This window comes from Mastigoproctus giganteus, chromosome 4, assembly GCF_048544385.1.
Source record: "Mastigoproctus giganteus isolate SK-2022 chromosome 4, ASM4854438v1, whole genome shotgun sequence".
Classification (NCBI taxonomy): domain Eukaryota; kingdom Metazoa; phylum Arthropoda; class Arachnida; order Uropygi; family Thelyphonidae; genus Mastigoproctus; species Mastigoproctus giganteus.
In genome coordinates this window covers 34888072-34909670 of record NC_143578.1, presented here as the reverse complement: position 1 = coordinate 34909670, position 21599 = coordinate 34888072, and the positions used below count along the sequence as shown (strand labels likewise).

Sequence of the window (21599 nt, the reverse complement as noted above, 5' to 3'; positions counted from 1 at the left end):
CGTATCCCCAATTCACAAGGGGGGGGGGGTCAAAGGGTGACAGATAACTAGAAACCTATTAGTTTAACTTCTGTTCCAGAAAAAATAAATGGAGTCACTGGTAAAGGAAGTAATGCAGGATCATCTAGACAAGGCTGCAATTATACTTCAGACACAGCATTAGCAAGGACACATGATGCAAAAAAGCAAGCTTATATAGCATCAGCAAAACACCCACCCACACACACACACACACCCTTCTCATTTCACCCATCTACTCACTCCAAATGTTTGTCTAGTTCTGCCTTGAATCTGTTTAAGCTATCAACTTCTACAACGACAGATGGAAGTTTGTTCCAGCAATCAATCGCCCGCTGGCTAAAGACAAACTTCCACACATCTATCCTACAATTGTCTTTCCTCAATTTGAATTTATGCCTTCTCAGGTGATTATTCCGAGCAAAAGGAAGAATACCATCAGCATTGAGCATGCTCAAACCATTCAAGGCTTTATACACCTCAATCAGATCACCTCGCAGGTGCCTAGTCTCCATCCAGACACTGTAATTTTCAAAACTTATATTATTATTATTATTATTATTAGCCATATGGTGCAAGGAAGCCTGAGTCTTATGCTGCACCAGCCAAAAAAAAAATTCTGAATTACCCTGGAGAGAGAGAGAGAGAGAGACAGAGAGAGAGAGAGAGAGAGAGAGAGAGAGAGTGAGTGAGTGAGTGAGTGAGTGAAATAGAAGGGAATCACCAAGAAAGAGAAGAATGATGATATCCAGCTCAGGACCCTGGGTGTGCCAGGGGCTGACATCTGGTGAGTATGTGCCAAGCCCATACTCACCAGATGTCAGCCCCTGGGGTTCTTAAGCCTTTCTTCATAAGAGCATGGGCCTGTTAAGGGGAAACCTTGTTTGACCAATTTGACTGATTACTACAATGTATCTCAAATTCACAAAGGGGGATCAACTTCTGTTGCAGAGGAAATAATGGAGTCACTGGTTAAAGAAGTAATGAAGGACCAACTAGACAGCTATGCAAACATAATACAGTCACTGCATGGATTTGTTAAAGGGCAATCTTGTTTGACCAATCTGATTGGATACTATGATGCAGTACCAAAGGAACTGGATGCAAAGATAATTTTTAAATCATATATTTGGATTTCAGGAAAGCTTTTGATACTGTTGCATATAAAATACAACTGTACAAATTAGAGCAGTGTGGCATTAAGGGCATGTTGCTGGTATGGATAAAGGGATAGTTGAGTGGGAGAAGACAGAGAGTGGTAATTAATGAACATTTCTCTTCATGGACTAATGTTATTAGTGGAATCCCCAAAGGTTTGGTGCTGGGCACATCGTTGTTTTCTATATTTATCAATAATATTGATGAAGGCATATCGGGTTTAATGTCCAAGTTTGCAAATGATACAAAGATTGGCAAAGGTGGTTAATGACAGTATGCTACTGCAAGAGGATCTAGAAAAGTTAGGCAGATGGGCTGAGAAATGGCAACTGAAATTTAACATTAATGTTGCAATCACGGTTTAATATTCTCATAATATTGAGTTATTTTATTGTTCCCATAATTTCCAAATCTGTTTGTGGCTTAGAGCTTTGCATATTTGTGCAGCATAAGCCTTAGGCTTCCTTGCACCATATGGCCATTACTAATACTAATACTATTTTGATATTGGATCACAATAGTAATTAAAATAGGGGGATCCATGCACATCCTGCTGTGGAATCCACAGTTCTATTCAGTATGACAGGGAGTGAATGGGATACTTGCTGTGTTACACGCTCTCCCTCTTTTACCTACATGGTTTGTCCCATGTTTTTATTACAGTTGACATAGAAGCACTTGGCCTCTTTTCTTTGAAAGCTACTATGTGTTTTATCACTTTTATTATGCATTGTATTCTTAGTTTTACTACTTTTTAATTATACCAAAAGCTAAATACTATTTTTTTTAATACACCAAGATCTATAAAAAATATTACTTCATTTTTATTTTCACTAAACTGACTAAACGTCAATTTTAACAAAGTTAGTTCTTGCTAAAACTAACTAAAACAATCATTCTGGCAAGAATTCTAAAGGAATATCTGTTTTAAGTGTCTTAGCTCATGGAATTTCCTCATATAAAATTAGAAATTAAATAAATTTAGGTCTCTCATTAGACAGACATGCAGAAGCATATACACAATGCAGGTGACTTGGTATGTATTCATTGTGTGCATGCAGACATGAATGTACACCATATGCACGCATTCATTGTATGTGCATTGTGGGTACACACACGTGCACGCACGTGCGCACGAACACGCACACACACTTACTAGCAGATTTCCCCTTTTTTTCACGCCACAATATTTAGGCAACTGTGAACTGTGGTATATGTTAGCCCATATAGTTCAAAATAACTCAGCCGTGAATACTCTTTTTTTTTTTTTTTTTTTTTCACACACACACAAATATTTCTTTGCCTTTATCTTGGAAAATAAATGGCAAGTTTTTTCATCCAGACAAATTGTACCTAATTTTAACACCAAGCTTGGAGCCTTCTTATTCTTTTAAATTTCTGACAGCTTGAAGTTTTATATGTTAAAAATATTCAAACACAAATGGCCCAATAACTAATTAAAGTGAAGTGAACAATTATTGTTCTACTATAAAGAAAAACAAAAATTCTACTACAGATACCAAACACTTAAAATCTTTTTAACATTAAGAAATTACATAAAAATTCAAGGCTCACTTTGTAAATCTTTATAAAATATACACTACCTTCCACAACATGTACTGGAACACTAAATGGGTAAAAAAAAAAAAAAAAAAAAAAAAACATCAGGTTACGAAAAAAAAAAAGGAATTTTTAATATCAAGTGTGATCCATTTAGGGTTTAAACACATCAATAACCTATGAGGACAATTCTTTTACAAGTTTTTGGTAAGCATGGACTTCAATCTTGTCATACTTGTCCAACAAAAAACAGCAGTGGCTAGTTCTCTACTTGAACTAGGACACCTCTCTCCAAAGACTTGCCACAAATGCAGTTAAGGAAGAACTGTTCAAGAATGTCACTACAGACAGCTGCATTCAAGGATTTATCAATGACAGCTAATGGACCAAGTCCAAACTATGCACATCAGACTCATACCATGACACTATCATCATCAAGCTTCATTACTGATGCAAAACAAATTGGATAAACTACTATTTGGACACTGACCACATCTAAGTGCATCCACCTCATGCCTGGATTGTGTAGCATGATTCATCATTCCACATCATATTTGGCCACTCTGTAACCTCCAATGCTTCTGTTCTCTGCACCAGGACAAGCAGTGATGCACTACTAGGATTCATATTCAGCTGAAGTTGATGGCTTTAGCTTAAAAGCAGCTGAGCAAACATAGTAACTCATTTTATGAAGCATTTTTCTGATGATGATGGGTCTACACTTCCCATTCTATCTCTGAAGTCAGCTCATTAAGAGTACCTCTTTGATTTCCCCTCACCACCTATTTCAACTGTGGATGTGCACATTACTTTCTGCCTTTGATTGGCATATAATATTGGTTTTGGATGTCCCATTCTTTCTGCTATCTAGAGGATGGACAGACATTTCATGCCTGAATTATATTAAACGCTAAGTGACAACCTACCATCATGCCACTTGTGAAGGAATCTAGGTCCTTTTCTTGTTCTGTTCTGTTCTGTTCCTTCTATCACTGGAGTGCATTCCTTTCACATTCTACTTTTACCTGGTACTGACATATATCTGCATGTACCCTCCAGAATTAATCATTACTTCTCAGGAGTAAGGTGTCCTAATACATTAATACATGTTTGAAGATAGTGTACATTAAACCAAAATTATTCCAATTGAGAAAAATAATAATAATACAATAAAATATATCTTACCTCTCCTGGCCTGATTTTTATATAAAAATTGTTTCGCTTATAAGAAATTTTAAGAATTTTTGGCCACGCAAATCTGTTAATACGAAGGCGATCTCTATATACTAATAATCCTGAAGCACAAACTCCTAGCATAATATCTACTCCTTCAGAATCTTTAGCTTGGTGAAGATCTACTCCATACATAGCTAGTTTTTTAGCATTCTCCAAATAATGAAGTTCAGCTTCTGCAGGAGTCTGACCTCTAGAGAAAGAAAGGGGGAAAAATGGGGGATTTTCACTTCAAGAATAAATATTTCTGAGCTATAAAATGTTTTTCTATAGATATTAACTACAATAACTCCAGAATAATCATTATTCTGAAGTTACTGCAGAATAATTATTATTTACTACTGCCCCTCGCAGGTCAAACATTCCATCATTTAATGGACCTAATCCTACCCTGCCAATAGAGGCTTAACCTTGCTGAATGCCTAGGAATTTTTGTTAATCACAGAAATTCTAATTATGCAACCAAATGCAGAAATTCAAACAACACATCCTACAGAACGTCACATTCCAAATAATGGAATTCCATAATATAGTGAAATTCCAATTTAGTGTTCCTGCATTTAGTAATATACCATATTTTTTTCTGGTCCTAGCCCAAGCGCAATATAAACAATGCATTATTTTCCCATTTTTGGTGAATTTAAACTTAACAACAAATATTCACATTATTCTTTTGCCAGCTGGCAAGTGACATCAATTGCTGAACCTGCACCAAAACTGCTGCCATCACTTGTGATGTCATGATGCCTTCAACTCTCAACCAAGGTGGTTGTGAATTCTGTCACTAATATTTCATTATTTTGTACCCATTGTCTTCGCCATGTTCGTCCATCTGTAAGGACATGTAAAAATTCAACTTCCAGTAGATGGATTTTCATGAAAGATTTTTCATGAAAATCCATCTTAAAAGAAAGATTTTTCATGCAATCCCAAACTTCATTAAAATTGAATCAACAGAAACCTGGCAACTATTATTTTATTTATTTATTTTTTCATACATCTCAACATGGGCTGTCCACATAAAGTACAGGGCGATTCTAAATTATTGTTGGGGTTTCCGTAGCCTATAATTTTCAAACCGGAAACAACAATTAAAAAAAGAGACAACTGGAAGACAACAATCTTCCAGAAGAGACAAACGTTGTACTCGCTGCATTTACATATGGGAGATATTGACGGCATTACTTCAAAATGGTGACTGTTCAAGAGAAGGCAATGTGCATACTTTGGTTTTTCGAAACAAAGTTTGTTATTACAATGCAACGTCATTACAGAACTCAGTACGGAAAAGATTCACTTTCAGATAATGCTATCCAACATTGGTTAAAACAATTTCAAGAGACTGGTAGTGTTCTGCACCAAAAAGGAGCAGGAAGACCAAGCACTTTGCAAGAAGATGTTAATTGAATCCACGAAGTGTTTTTTCCAAAGCCCACAAAAATCAACTAGACAAGTTTTTTTGCAGTTAGGTATACCACAAATGACTGTTTGTAGGGTTGTTCATAACTGCCTTCACCTCCATTCCTACAAACTGCAGATTGTGCAGGCTTTAAAGCCGAAAGATAAACCCTGCTGTTTCCAATTTGCTCAAGACATTTTGTCAAACATCGAAGCTGATGAAAATTACCTTCGGAGATGGAGATTTAGTGATGAAGCAATGTTTTATGTATCAGGGAGGGTAAATCGTCATAACTGCAGAATATGGGGATCAGAAAACCCTCACACCATTCGAGAATTTGAAAGGGATAATCCAAAGGTCAATGTCTGGTGTGTGCTTAGTCATGTTCAGAATTTTTGGGGCCCTTTTTCTTTGCGGAAAAAACAGTGATAGCAGCGACCTACCTGGACAGGCTACAGCTGCATCTGTTACCCCAGCTGGAAAATCATCAGCCAAATGTGGTGTTCCAGCAAGATGGTGCACAGCCACATTGGGCTCTTATTGTCCGAGAATTTCTTGACATGCATTTTCCTGGGCACTGGTTTGGGCATGGTGGACCGATTCCAAGGCCTCCACACTCACCGAATCTTACACCGCTTGATTTCTTCCTGTGGGGATACATGAAAGACATTGTGTACAAGACCCCTGTGATCTCCCTCGACGAACTGAAGCTCAGAATTGTTGCTGCGATCGAAACAGTTACACTGCAAATGCTCGAGAACACTTGGAGGGAAATTGAATATTGCTTGAACATCTTACGTGCCATTAAAGGTATGTATGTTGAAGTTGCCTAGCATTCTACAGTATTGATTGTATAGGTAATAAAACTTTTTGAGTTAACTTTCATATTCTGTAAGCAGTTTTATTTTGTTGTTTCCGAAAATAACTGAGAATCACCCTGTATATTGTAGCTGAAACACTGGATATTATCTTTGTTTCCATGTGCTGATTGGAGGAATGAATGAGTAATATGGGAGATGTGCAGAAATGAAATTTTCTTCTTTCTCAGTTCACACATAAAAGTTGTTGCTTTTAGTTGGATTTTTTTTAATTACTTTACTAAATACATAAATTATGAATCTAATTGCTTATTATATTAATCACAGAAGGAACATTAAATACATATTAAATTTTAAATGTCATTAAAATTCAGGAAAAAATAAGTAAAACTGCAAAAGCACCATCAGTATCCTATGACTGTTTAATCCATTCTATCACTGAGCCTGAAATACATGTTGCACTCAATTACTGTTTATTACAAAGTACAGGTAGCCTTCATTTTGCGCCGCTCCGATTTGTGCTGATTTGCAACAGCGCAGATCACTAACCACAACACCATTTTTATTTATTTATTTTTGCAATTTTTTTTTATAAATTGAAAGTTTAAAATCGTCAGACAAAATTTATCAACATAATACTTGTGTTATGTATTAGCATTAGCAGAGGCATTTGATGCAAGAAAGCAAGCTTATGCAGCATCAGCCAAAAAAAAAAAAAAAAAAAACCCACTTCGACTTCACCCCTCTGTTCGTTCCAAATACCTGTCCAGCTGAGCCTTAAACTTATTTAGGCTATCAACCTCCACCACAAGGGATGGAAGTCTGTTCCACCAACCAACCACCCGCTGGCTAAAGGCAAATTTCCTCACGTCTATCCTACATCTGTCTTTCCTCAATTTGAATTTATGCCCTCTCAGGTGATTTTTCTGAGCTAGAGGAAGAATCCCATCAGCATTGAGCATGCTTAAACCATTCAAGGCTTTATACACCTCTATCAGATCACCTCGCTGGTGCCTAGTCTCCAGACACTGTAATTTGCAAAACTTAAGCCTTTCTTCGTAAGAGCACCCCTTTGTTCCATTCACTAATCTTGTTGCCCTTCTCTGTACTCGTTCCAGCAGCTCTACATCCTTCTTGAAATGAGGCCTTCAGACCTGTATACAGTACTCTAGGTGTGGCCTGACCATTGCCTTATACAATGGAATAATCACCTCCTTATCCCTGCTGGAAAAATTCCTGTATATCATTGACAATACTCCATGAGCTACTCTTGCAGCCCGTCTGCACTGCTCAGAGAACTTCATATCTGCCTGCACAACCACCCCCAAGTCCCTTTCATTCTCTACCACTGTCAGTGTAGTACCACAGAGTTGATACGTTGCTCTGGGGTTGCTGTTTCCCATGTGTAGTACTTTACATTTGTCAATGTTAAACTTCATTTGCCACCTCTCAGCCCATCTGCTCAACCTTTCCAGATCCTGTTGCAGCAGCATAGTGTCAGTAGTGTCCTTGACAACCCTGCCAACCTTTGTATCATCTGCAAACTTGGACATTAAGCTTGATATACCATCATCTATATCATTTATAAATACAGAAAACAATAATGGACCCAACACTGAGCCCTGAGGGACTCCACTAATAACATTAGTCCACGATGAGCAGTGTCCATTGATTACCACTCTCTGTCTTCTCCCCCTCAACCACCCCTTTATCCATAGCAGCAATTTGCCTCCAATGTCACACTGCTCCAATTTGTGTAGCAGTCTTCCATGTGCAACAGTATCAAAAGCCTTTCTAAGATCCAAGTATATAATATCAAAGTTATTCCCTGCATCCAGTTCTTTTGTGACTGCATCATAATATCCAATCAAGTTGGTCAGGCAAGACTTCCCCTTAACAAAACCATGCTGTGTCTGAGCTATAACTGAAGTCTTGTCTAAATGATCCTGCAGTGCTTCTTTAACCAGTGCCTCCATTAATTTTCCTGGAACAGAAGTTAAGCTCACAGGTCTATAATTACTTGTGTCAGCCTTTGATCCTCCTTTGTATATTGGGGTCACATTTGCACATTTCCAGTCTATGGATACCTCCCCTGAGTCCAAGGAAGCTCTCATAATTATGGCTAAGGGTTTGCTTACTTCCTCTGCTGCCTCCTTTAATATAACTGGATAGATACCATCCACCCCGGGTGCCTTTCTTGTGTTTATCTTCAACAGTTTCTCCTCCACCTCCTCCACTTTACTCCCAGTTATTTCAAGATTCTGTAGCTTACTGCTAGAGTTGAATACATCTCTGGCATTCCCCTTGCTGAATAACTCCTCATGTGTGAATGTCGATGCAAAATATTCATTTAGTTTGTTAGCTACCTGAGCAGGATCATCAACAGTTGACCCATCAATATCAAGTGGACCAATCTGATTCATCCCCTTCCTTCTAGAGTTAACATAAGTAAAGAACTCTTTGCTGTTTTTCTTTGCATCCCTTGCCAAGGATTTCTCGTAATCTGCCTTTGCCTGCCTAACCTCCTTTGTAACTTGGTTGCATATCAACTTGTATCTATGGCTTCTGTGTCATGTGTTAATTTGTAAGTATCCCATGCATTTTTCTTCTCTGCCATATGCCTCATTAGTTCATCTGACATCCATTTTGGCCTAAACCTTGAACAATATTTCTTAGTTGGTATGTAAAGCCTAGTAGCTTCCAAGATAAGTTCTTTGAATGCTTCCCATTTTGAATTTGCTGTTGGTAACATCATCAGTTGGTCCCACTGTATAGAATTTAAATACTGTCTCAGTCCATCGTAGTCGCCTTTACGGAAGCAATAACCCTTCCCTTTACCCCTAATGGTAGTTACCTCTTTGAGTAAATCCCACTTCACCACACGGTGATCACTGCCACCTAGTGGTTCGTTTATCTGCAGATTCTTAATGCATGAAGAATCACTGCTGATAATCAAATCAAGAGTATTACTCCCTCTAGTTGCCTCCCGAACATGCTGATGTAGAAAACAATCATCCAATAAATCCACAAAAGCCCTGCTAGTGTGTGAGTAACCAGTCCCCAAATTCCAGTCAATATCTGGGAAATTAAAATCTCCCATTATAAGACTCTCTGATTTACTGGCCCACTCTATTTCCCTGTACAGTTTCTTATTATACTCATCAGAGTCATTAGGCCTATAGCACACTCCTACTCTCAATTTTGATCTCCCAATGCTTATGTCACACCAAACTGACTCAACACTGCACTGTCCGGCGATGTCAACTGGCTTCACTTCCTTGGTTTTTATGTGTTTCTTAACTAATAGCATAACCCCTCCCCCCTTCCTATCATGTCTATCCTTTCTGTAGACGTTGTACTCCCCAAATTGCAGTTCTGCATCCCTTATATCTGTGTGACACCACGTCTCTGATATCCCAACAATATCTGCCTTTGATGTTTTGAGCAATACCTCAAATTCATCAAATTTATTTACTAAACTCCTAGCATTGGTGTACACGCAAGTATACCTGCACCTGTTTCTATTCTTAGCTACCCTAACACAACCCATGTGTTTACTTGTACCGCAATGGCTCCCAGCAGTCTCTGAAATACCATGCATCTTGTTTTCCAGGCTTCTGCTCATTCTAATAGAAGCAGTGCAAGAATCTCTTTCACCTCTGCCAGTGGCTACTGTCAATCTATTGGTCTTTGTCTCCCCCCAAGCTAGCAGTTTTCCGACCCACCTAACACTGCCTCGATAGCATCAGCAAATATTCTTGCACCCTTTCTATTTAAGTGTATCCCATCCCTGTAGAAGCAATCTCTCCTGTTAACAAGTACAGTCCAGGCTGAAAAAAATTCTACCCCTTGAGCCTTGCACAATCTTTCCAGGGCCGAATTGATCGACAAGGCTCTCATCATATACTCCCTCCTATCGTGTCTGGGCAGAATTGCAGACACTTTCAAATTCAACCCTAATTCTCGGCTTTTGTTCAACAGTGACCTGTACTTGTTAAGTAATTCTGCCGGTCTCCTACTCTTAATATTATTAGTGCCAACGTGTACAACTATATCACCTTTTGTGCCCTTAAAATTGTGCACTGTTCAGATGATTTAGGACAATCTGAGCCAATCAGCAATTAGCACATTCGTATCAGAGACGAGAAAGATTCCTGTTCAGTGTTGAACAGTATTGTGCACTGTTCAGATGATTTAGGACAATCTGAGCCAATCAGCAATTAGCACATTCGTATCAGAGACGAGAAAGATTCCTGCCCTCAAAGTAACCACTCATGGATGCGGGTAGTAAAGGTCCATGCAGTGAAGCATTCAGTTGGTTGTTGTTTATGCTATTTACACATGTTGGAAATTTATTACGCTAACGTTTTTTTATTAATTGTGCTATTAATAAATTAAATAATAATGATAGTGATAGCCGTGTGCAGTTTTTTTCCAATCGTGCTATATAAAGTTTTTAATTTAATAGAATAAAGACATGCCATGTCTGGTAAAAATAGTTAATTGAATCCTAGTGCGATATTTGGAGGTTGGAATCTGATGAAAGCCACCCTAATGTGTGTAGGGCTATGAATATGCCTCTATATTCCATGCAAAGTGGTAGGTAAAATGTTTGGTGCCCGGAACCTAACCCTGTGATTTCCAATTGACTCTGTTATATAAAGGGTTCCATTTGCACCTGTCCATTTGCCCCCCAGGAACCTAACCCCGATGTAAATCGAGGACTACCTGTATTATCAATTTTGGAGTGAATATTACACTGGGAGGTATGTGCAGTGAAATGAAAACAATTACTTTTATATATTTTTAGTTAATCAATTAGTGCTTAATCAGTAACAAGATCCATTGTTCATTATGGCTATGAAAAGAAAGAAGCTGATAATCATGAAAAAAGTTAAAATAATTTGTGAACAAAAAAAAAAAAAACCACAAACATACAAAACATTCCACTGGTACAGATAGCATGAAACTTGGCCCATGCGCCATTATTTTTATGATGCCTAATGAAAAATGTGATTTTCTAAGTGCAGAACTGAAAAGCAAATGTGGCGTAAACAAGAGAAGGAACACAGAAGTTTCTCCACATAATGAACTTCAGAAAATACTGATGGAATGGTTGGAAGGAATGCATTCTTCACACCTACCAATTGATCAACCAATAATCAGAAATAAATATGTAATGACTGGGCTTCCCATACAATGGATACTCACTGCACAGCATGAAATCAAGGCAGAATGCTTTCACAAAAAATGCACAGCACATTAACTGCTGTACTGGTTACAATAAAAATAAGTAATGGCACACATTTCAAATAAATAGCAGTATACTTCTTCCTTTGGAACAGTGCTTTTTATTTAAAAATGTCAGTGCAATTACTGTGGAAATTTGGTGAAGTGCCTCCAAAATGAGATCAAATTTAATTTACCCAATGCTATGTACAAACGAAGACTATGCTATACCTGTACAAAAATATTTTACAAGTCTCATAGCATGAGGCTTTTGCCCTAAATTCAACTGGTCTTTTAAAACTTCTGCATCATCAAGCACCTCACTTATTGTGAATATTTCTCATCACTGGGTTGTCAGGTCATTCAGTCACAGCATCTACTTACCCGGCAATAAGCTATAAACCAGCACCAAAAGCAGTGTAATGAGTTCTGAGATAAGCTGTGATTATGAGGTTGAGAGAATTCAGAATGAGGCTTCCTTTTCTTTTCAGTGGCACACTTTCATCTGTCGTCTTTCTACTATTTTGGAGTCTTTCAGGTTGAAAAGTATGGTTTTATCTTGAATATAAAGTATTCAAACAACAGTATGGGTAATGGCATGCATTTAAAATAAATACTAGTGTGCTTCTCCCTTTAGAGCAATACTTTTATTTAAAGTGTGAATGCAAAACTGAGTCAACTCATGGTGACATGTCTCCAGAGTATGAAAGTAATGCATTTAGTAGCAAACTCAGTTTTCTCATTGTTACATAAAAACTGAGGCAATGCCATAGAAATACAATATTAGGGAAAAATATGTTAAAAGATTGGAATCTAAAAACCAAAAATACTCTTATAAGATTTTATAAAAAGTTTTCTCTCTGCTCAACATGGCATGATAATACAGAAATTAAAATTAACAAAAACTAAAAACAGATTTTAAAAAAATCGTAATTTTAATAATAAATTTCTTCTGACAAATCTGAAATGCTCCTGGGACGAAAGAAAGTATTTATACAGTTGAACCTCCAAATGTTGTAATCCATTTTCCAGCACCACTCATTTTTTGACTATGTATAGGAATTCCGAAAAATCTAGCAAACTGCCCAGGAATCAGCAAATTTTAGTTGGGCATCAATAATGTTTAGACTGTTAACTGTAAACAGCATCAAGACATTACAAAAATATGAAGGTGATCAGTAAAAAAAGTTCCAAGACGTTTATTTGTGTGTGATATTCTGAGAGTCCAATTTAGCCTGCATTTTCGGTTAAATAAGCTGCCTAAAAGAAAATTAAATGGCCAGAGGATTGTGGTGGTTCCAAAATAAAAGCATACATCATTATCGGTTATTCATTGGGTCATTATGCAAAAGATATATTAGTTTTTTTCCATGCATTGTGTGTTACTTTTTTCTCCAACATAAGACACATTGTATTATACTTAATCTCTTATTGTGCAGTGCTATGCAAAATAAGCTACAGTATATTACATTAATTCCACAGCATGCAACCAAATGCAATTAATTCCAAAGCACTTTTTACATGAATTTTCACCAAATCTTAGATAGTACACAAAAGTTTCCAATTTCTTTATAAATTCAATATAAAGAAGTTCCCTTTTATGTGCTAGTAAAAAAAAAAAAAAAAAAAACATACTAACTAGTTCATCCAGTTCAAGTAAAAACTTTAGCAACATACTTATGCTGTTTATGTAATTCCATCACCTTCTCTTCAAGCTCTGGTGTCTGGTTAGGAGCAAAACGAAATTCTGATAAATAGTTATTGGGATGCTCTTCAGGATCATAGTCTCCAAGTTCAGACTGAATCAGATAAGAGCCAAGAAGTGCATGTGTAACAAAGGAACATGGTAATCTAGAATACAAAATCAAAATGAATCACTGCTATAACTAAATGTAAGAACAGTTCTTTATATGAAGAAACCTTTTAACACTTTTACATTAAGCAAGTAGATAAATAAATTTCTGCTTATTTTCAAGATGGCCAAGGCTAAAGAGCAAAGTTTTAGTGAAAAAATTAGCTGGTTTTTTTTATATTATTTCTAAAGAATTTGAAATTATGTTACATATCAACATTACCCAAAATATTCATTGCCATTCTGTCATTCATTTTTAGTGAAGTGTTGTTCATTAATATCCAAAGAAATAATAAAATTATCTATAGTTTATATGACTGATAAAAACAATAATCTAATATATAAGACTGTCATAATTTAATATTAAGATAGTGTCATAAAAATGTCAGGCATGATAGAACTTAACTTCAGTAAGACAACACATAGATGGCAGTGATCACAGTGTATACTGATGTGGGATTTACTTAAAGATGTAACTACCATCAGGGGTAAAGGGAAGGGTTTTTGCTTTCATAAATGTGACTACAGTGGTCTCAAGAGATTTTTTAGGTTCTATACAGTGGGACCAACTGATGATGTTACCAGCAGCAAATTCTAAATGGGAAGCATTCAAGGAAGTAATTTTGGAAGCTACTAGGCTTTTTGTTCCAACTAAGAAATACTGTTCTAGGTGCAGGCCCAAATGGATGTCAGATGAACTAATGAGACTCATGGCAGAAAAAAAATGCATGGGATGCATATAAATTATCAGGTGACACAGAAGCGATGGTAGATATAAGCTAGTCTGTAATCAAGTCACAAAGGAGGTTAGGCAAGCAAAGGCTGATTATGAGAAATCTTTGGCAAAGGATGCAAAGAAAAACAACAAGGACTTCTTTACTTATGTAAACCCTAGAAGGAAGGGGATGAATCAGATTGGTCCACTTGATATCAATGGTTTGACTGTAGATGATCATTCTCAGATAGCTGCCGAACTAAATGAGTATTCTGCATCTACATTCACACATGAGGAGTTATTCAAGGAGGAGAGAGCCAGATGCTTATCAAACTCTAACAGGGAGTTAAATGATTTTGTAATAACTGAGAGCAAAGTGGAGGAGAAATTGTTGAAGTTAAACATAAGAAAGGCACCTGGGGTGGATGGGATCTATCCAGTTATATTAAAGGAGGTGGCAAAGAAAGTAAGCAAACCCTTAGCCATAATTATGAGAGCATACTTGGACTCATGGGGAGTCCCCCACAGACTGGAGATGTGCAAATGTATCTCCAATTCACAAAGGGGATCAAAGAGTGACACAGGTAATTACAGACCTGTTAGTTTGACTTCTGTTTCAAGGAAAATAACAGTCACTGGTTAAAGAAGCATTGCAGAATCATCTAGACAAGACAGCAGTAATAATTCAGACAAAGCATGGGTTTGTCAAGGGGAAGTCTTGTCTGACTAATTTGATTGGATACTATGATATGGTCACAAAGGAACTGGATGCAAAAAATAATTGTGATATCATATACTTGGATTTCAGAAAAGCTTTTGATACTGTTGCACATGGAAAACTACTGTACAAATTGGAGCAGTATGGCATTAAGGGCAAGTTGTTACAATGAATAAAAGGATGGTTGAGTGGGAGAAGACAGAGAATGTTGATCAGTTGTCGTTGTTTAGTTTTTAGGAGCATTAGCAACTAAGGCTATATTGCTCTGTGAATATGCGGTGGTCATTCCTGACCTTTCCGCATCCTCCGTATTTGGTGGTGAAGGGCTTGAACCCCGGTCTAATCAAGAAGCGTGTGCTATGCACTGCTGCTCCTTCCCACCTGGCTACGGAGGTGCCTGGGTGATCAATAGGTACTACTCAATGTGGACTAATATTATTAGTCGTGTCCCCCCCACGGTTCGGTGTTCGGCCCATTGTTGTTTTGTGTATTTATCAATGATATTGATGAAGGTATATCAAGCTTAATGTCAAAGTTTGCAGGTGATACAAAGGCTGGCAGGGTTGTTAATAACAGTAATGACAGAATGCTGCTGCAACAGATCTGGAAAAGTTGGGTAGATGGGCTGAGAAGTGGCAACTGAAGTTAAACATAGACAAATGCAAAGTACTGTATATGGGTAGCAGTAACCCCAGAGAAATGTACCAATTATGTGGTGTTACACTCGGATAGTAGAGAATGAAAGAGACCTGGGGGGGTAATTGTGCAGTCAGATATGAAGTTTTCTGAACAGCACAGACAGGCTGCCAGAGTAGGTCACGGTGTCTTGTCAATGATATACAGGAATTTTGCAAGCAGGGATAAGGAGATGATTATCCCCTTGTATAAGGCAATGGTCAGGCCACACCTTGTGTACTGTGTACAGGTTTGGAAGTCTCATTTTAGGAAGGATATAGAGTTTCTAGAATGAGTACAGAGAAGGGCAACAACCCTTGTATAAGGCAATGGTCGGGCCACACCTTGGGTACTGTGTACAGGTTTGAAAGTCTCATTTTAGGAAGGATATAGAGTTTCTAGAATGAGTACAGAGAAGGGCAACAAGACTGGTGAAGGGAACAAATGGGTGCTCTTATGAAGAAAGGTTTAAGTTCTGCAAATTGCAGCTTCTGGAGACTAGGCACCTGCAAAGCGATCTGATTGAGGTGTATAAGGCCTTGAATGGATTGAGCAGTCTCAATGCTGATGGGATTCTTCCTCTTGCTCAGATTACAAACCTGAGGGGGCATAGATTCAAACTGAGGAAAGACAGTTGTAGAATAGATGTGTCGAAGTTTGCCTTTAGCCAGTGGGTAATTGATTGCTGGAACAAACTTCCATCTGTTGTTGTGGAAGTTGATAGCTTTAATAAATTCAAGGCAGAACTAGACGAATGTTTGGAATGAATGGATCAGTGAAATGGGAATTTTTTTTTGGCCTGATGCTGTATAAGCTTGCTTTCTTGCATCCTGTGCCTCTACTAATGCTACAAGGAATTAAATTTGAACTTTACCATCTGCCAGATGGTAAAGTCCAAGCAAGACAGAAAAAGGGGTATGGCTTTTCCCAAAAAGTATATAATGCATATACAATAACATTTAATTTTAAAACATTGTTTTTAACAACATTTCCCTGTCAACAAGATAAATTCAGTAACTTAAGAATTTTATGGAATACATTAAGATTTTTTCTATAGTGACATTTGATATTAACAACATAAAATCTGCATGCTGTTAATAGTATGGTATCATTATTTAAGTACAATAATAATAATAATAATAATAATAATAATCTTAATTTTCTTTTTAAATGACTGCTGCTTCATAGCCTTGCATAGGTCTTGCATCATAGTGTCTACAGTATAATAAAATATTCATTAGACCTTCAATATTACTGCAATACTGTCTTATTGCAGTACTACAAAATCTGCATTGTAGTACTGATAGTAAATGCTATTTTACTACTGCAGCATATGTCTACATTGTTTTTAACTTTAATAACAGCATCTGTATTTGTCATTATTATAATTTTTTATGATAAATATAATTAACATGTAAGGAATCAATAGGCCCAGTCTCATAGGAAAACAAACCACACAGATCAGAGGAGCTTACAACTAGATATTTTAACATGAATGCTATCGTTAATTGTATTTTGTGGTCACGTGGATTTGAACTATGGTCATCTCAAATACATGTACTATTGTACTTCCATGCTAGTCATTTAGCTACATCAGGCCTTTAGTTAAATTTCAAGAAATAACACATTAGAAATGTTCAAAGCAATATCTTTAATTGAAGACCATCAAGGCTTTTGTAATATAAAAATAAAAAAATATTTTAATTAAATCTGTTACATTAATTCCAAATCTGGACACACAATTTCACAACACATTACAGTTCTTAATTTCACTAGCAAACAGAGCAAAGAGGGGGGATAAAGAATTCTTCACATATATAAATGCCAAGAAGAGCAGGACAAACCAGATCGGACCTTTACGTAAGGGAAAGGGGACAGTAATAAATACACCAGCTGCCGTTGCAGATGAACTCAACAGTTATTTTGCATCGATATTTACAAATGAAAAGCCTTTTGTGGCAATGGGAAATTGTGGGAGCGAAGTTAAAAAATATGTAATTAATGATATTGAAATTTCGCAAGATTATTTAATGAAAAACTTTCAAGCCTACAGACCAGTAAGGCTCCTGGAGTTGATGGAATATACCCTATAATCTTGAGAGAGGCGGCAAGCGAGTGCATTGAACCACTGAGGCTGGTTATGCGAGCATCACTAGACTCTGGGGAGATTCCCTTGGATTGGAAAAGTGCAAATGTATCACCCATACATAAGGGTGGCTCTAAAAGTGAAGTGGGAAATTATCGACCTGTCAGTCTGACTTCAGTAGTAGGGAAAATCATGGAGGCAATGATCAAGGGTGGAATTCAGGATCATTTGGATCGAATTGAAATTCTCAAGGATACTCAGCATGGTTTTGTAAAGGGAAAATCATGTTTAACAAATCTGGTTCACTATTTCGAAAGGGTCACTCACGAGCTGGATTTAGGGAATAATTTCGACATTGTTTATTTAGATTTCAGCAAAGCTTTTGACTCAGTCCCACATGAGCGGTTGCTTTATAAGCTAGAAGAGGTTGGAATCACTGGGAAAATCCTTAGATGGATAGTAGGATGGCTTCAGGGTAGGAGGCAGAGGGTTGTGATAAATGGCTATTCCTCAGATTGGGTTGATGTAAGAAGTGGGGTTCCCCAAGGATCAGTATTAGGACCACTGTTGTTTTTAATTTTCATAAACGACATTGATGAAGGGATAGAGGGCGTGATGTCTAAATTTGCAGATGATGTTAAAATTGGTAGAGTAGTTAATGATCACTGTCAAGCTGAGCTTCTTCAGAGAGACCTAGATAGACTTCAAGAATGGTCAGAAAAATGGCAGCTGTGCTTTAATCCAACAAAGTGTAAGGTATTACACCTGGGAAACAGTAATCCCAAAATAACTTATTCACTTGGTGGAGTTCAACTAAACCCAGTACTGGAGGAAAGGGACTTGGGTGTTACGATACGGTCAGACATGAAATTCTCTGAGCATTGTAAACAGGTTGCAAGGAAGGCCCATGGTGTCCTATCGATGATCTATCGAACTTTTGCAAGTAGAGATAGGGACGTGATAATCCCATTATATAAGGCTTATGTTAGACCACACTTGGAATACTGTGTTCAAGTATGGAGACCGCACCTAAAGAAAGACATCGAGCTTCTTGAAAGGGTGCAAAGAAGGGTAACTCGCCTGGTGAGATCGGCAAAAGGGCGTCCTTATGAAGAAAGACTTCGAATATGTGTGTTGCAGAGTTTGGAAACTAGACACCTTAGAGGAGATTTGATTGACGTGTTTAAGGCTCTGAGAGGCATCAGTAAAATGAATGAGGACAAAATTTTCAAGATTATAAATGATGCTAGAACTAGGGGACATAAATTCAAGTTACGGGGGGAAATGTTTAGATTGGACTGCAGGAAGTTTTATTTTAGCCAGCGAGTTATAAATTATTGGAATAAGTTGCCTTCGTGGGTGGTAGAGGCCGACAGTTTGGGGAAATTCAAAGGTCATCTGGATAGTACTTTCGGGTAAGGGAAGCGCATAGGATGATAGGATTAATTTCCTTTTTATTTATTTTTTATTTCATTTTATTATTTTTATTTATTTGTTAATTATTATTATTTATTTATTTATTTAATTTTTGTTTATATCATTGTTTTGTTCGGTTTTTTTTTTTTTTTTTTTTTTTGGCTGGTGCAGCATAAGCCATAGGCTTTCTTGCACCATACGGCCGTTACTAATACTAATACTAATAATAAAAAGGTAATAAATGATTTTCCATAAAAATCTTAGAAAATAAGCAGTGCTTACAAGATAGGCAAAACAGAAGCATAGAGAATGTTGACTCATAATTATGAACTGTTATAAGAACTTGTTAACAGGTTTGCCCATGTTAGCCATTAGTGCACATTTGAGACTGGTTGTTTGTTTTATTATCTTTGTTTTTAATCCTTGTTAATTTAAAATCCTTGTATAAAGTGATTTTCAGGCAATCACAGAGAAATGATACCACTATGGTTGTGTAAATTTTCCAGATAATTTTAACGTGTGGACATTTCACAACAAAAATGATTATATATTGTTTATTATCTCTACTTCAGATGCCACTTTGGAGATCAAGGCAGATGTTGGGCATTAGCAGAGGCATATGATACAAGAAAGCAAGCTCATACAGCATCAGTCAAAAAAAAAAAAAAAAAAACTTCCCATTTCACCCATCCATTCCCTCCAAAAGTTTGTCCAGTTCTTCCTTGAATTTATTTAAGCTATCAACTTCCACAACAGCAGATGAAAGTTTGTTCCAACAATCAACCACCTGCTGGCTAAAGGCAAATTTCACACATCTATTCTACAACTGTCTTTCCTCAATTTGAATTTATGCCCCCTCAGGTGCATAATCTGAGCAAGAGTAAGAATCCCAGCATTTAGCTTGCCAGGCCATTCAATTCAAGGCTTTATACACCTCAATTTGTATTATTTATTCTACAGAGTGGGTCAAAATTACATATACACACTTTAACAATATATATTCATGAATACATATTGTTAAAGTGTGTATATGTAATTTTGACCCACTCTGTAGAATAAATAATAGTTAGGATTTAATGTAACATTCTCTTCACTTTAGAATATCAATGTCATTTCAGAGTTCTAAAATTACTTGTTAAAAGAATCGCCTCTTTTCTCATTATAATGAGTTAAGCTGAACTTATAGAAGTGGATTTTCTTCCCCCTTTCATAATTCTTATATATGGTCCTCGAAGTACCATAAAATAGTGGTTTCATTTTATTTGTATATTTATAATACATGTACTCTACCCAAAAAGAAACAAAAAACAATTAAAAATGTTTAGACATATTTAATTCTTACTTACTTTCCAGTAAGAATATCATTTCTGACCTGAAGACAAAGTTGATACCTGAAAAGAATACAAATAAATATAATTTAAAATAAAAATAAAAATGAATAAACAATTAATTTCATAGCCATCCAGGGTTTCATGTTTTCTTTTTTTTTGGAGTATCAACTGCAATCTTCACTACTGCCAAAAATATAATAATAACAACAATATAGCTTATTTGATTTTGATATTTTTAACTCCATAAAAAACCATCATAATATTCTGTGTAAATGGATACATTTTTGCATTTTTATTAAATTCTTATATGTATGAGGGCTGTTCAATAAAGAATCATCATAATTTTTATATTCCCAATATACCTTTATTAATCATCCATATTATGACAGTCCTTTTCAAAGTAGTCCCTATTTGATGAAACACACTTACTCCAATGTTTCTGCTATTCTTCAAAATTATGGTGGAAGCCATGCATTTGGGACTCGCCTCTGATGTCTTTACAACTTCTGATGACTGGAAATGTTTTCCTCACAGTTCCTTCTTTAACTTTGAAAATAAAAAAAATAAAAAAATTGCGAGGTGCAAGCTCAGGGCTGTAGGGCAGATCAGGAACACATTTGGCATTAATGCTGGATAAGTACTAAATGACAATACGAGCAATGTGAAGTCTTGAATTGTTGTTATGTAGCATCCACCCACCTGTGTGCAGTTGTGGTCATTTGCAATGAACGTGGTCCCATAAAGTGTACAGAACAGTTCTGTAGTAAGGTCCTGTAACAGTCATATGATGTGGCACAACATGCTGGTAAGCCATTCCTTGAAATGTCAAAAAAAAGAGATGACCATAACTTTTCTTGTAGAAGCCACAACTTTTGCTTTTTTCAGTGTTGGCAATGATGTAGACTTCCAAACAGAGCTTTGTTGCTTACTATCTGGATCAAAATGATAGGGCCATGTCTTATCCACTATTATCACCTTGTGCAGAACCTCACCATCTTCAGTAACCATTGATTGCAGTTCCTGACAAACTTCCATGCGAACTTGCTGTTGCTCAAGTGTGAGAAGTCTTGGAACCCAGCGTGCACAAACACGTCATATGCAAATGGTCATGGAAAATACCTGCATGTTTCCGGCTCACATTCTCAACATTTCTACTAGTTTCCTTACTGTTATAGGACAATCTTCTCTCACGATTACAGAAGCAGTGTTTATGGTTTCTGTGGTGACAGCAGTGGTTGGAGCTCCAGGACCACTGATTTTTGTGATTGAATCACATCCATCTTTGAAGATTCTAAACAACCTGCGAGCTGTGCTATATGGAAGTGTAGATTCACCATAAGCTTCTTTTAACATTTCATATGATTCAGCTGATGTTTTCTTGAGATGGAAAC

General features: G+C 36.8%; 1 protein-coding gene across 6 annotated transcripts in view; it reads right to left on the bottom strand.

Moving 5' to 3' along the window:
• The window catches only part of LOC150086618 (uncharacterized), a 344793-nt gene that overhangs the window by 98077 nt on the left and 225117 nt on the right, over positions 1 to 21599 (bottom strand). For all 6 annotated transcript variants that reach the window (XR_016546895.1, XM_090372632.1, XM_090372628.1 and 3 more), the window contains 3 exons: positions 20224 to 20268; positions 13093 to 13266; positions 3922 to 4162 (listed from right to left, as the gene is read on the bottom strand). Coding sequence is in view for 5 of the 6 variants with exons in the window: in XM_090372632.1 (XP_090228758.1) it covers positions 3922 to 4162; positions 13093 to 13266; positions 20224 to 20268 (460 nt within the window). In the remaining variant the exon portion in view is untranslated. The remainder of the gene's footprint in view (positions 1 to 3921; positions 4163 to 13092; positions 13267 to 20223; positions 20269 to 21599) is intronic.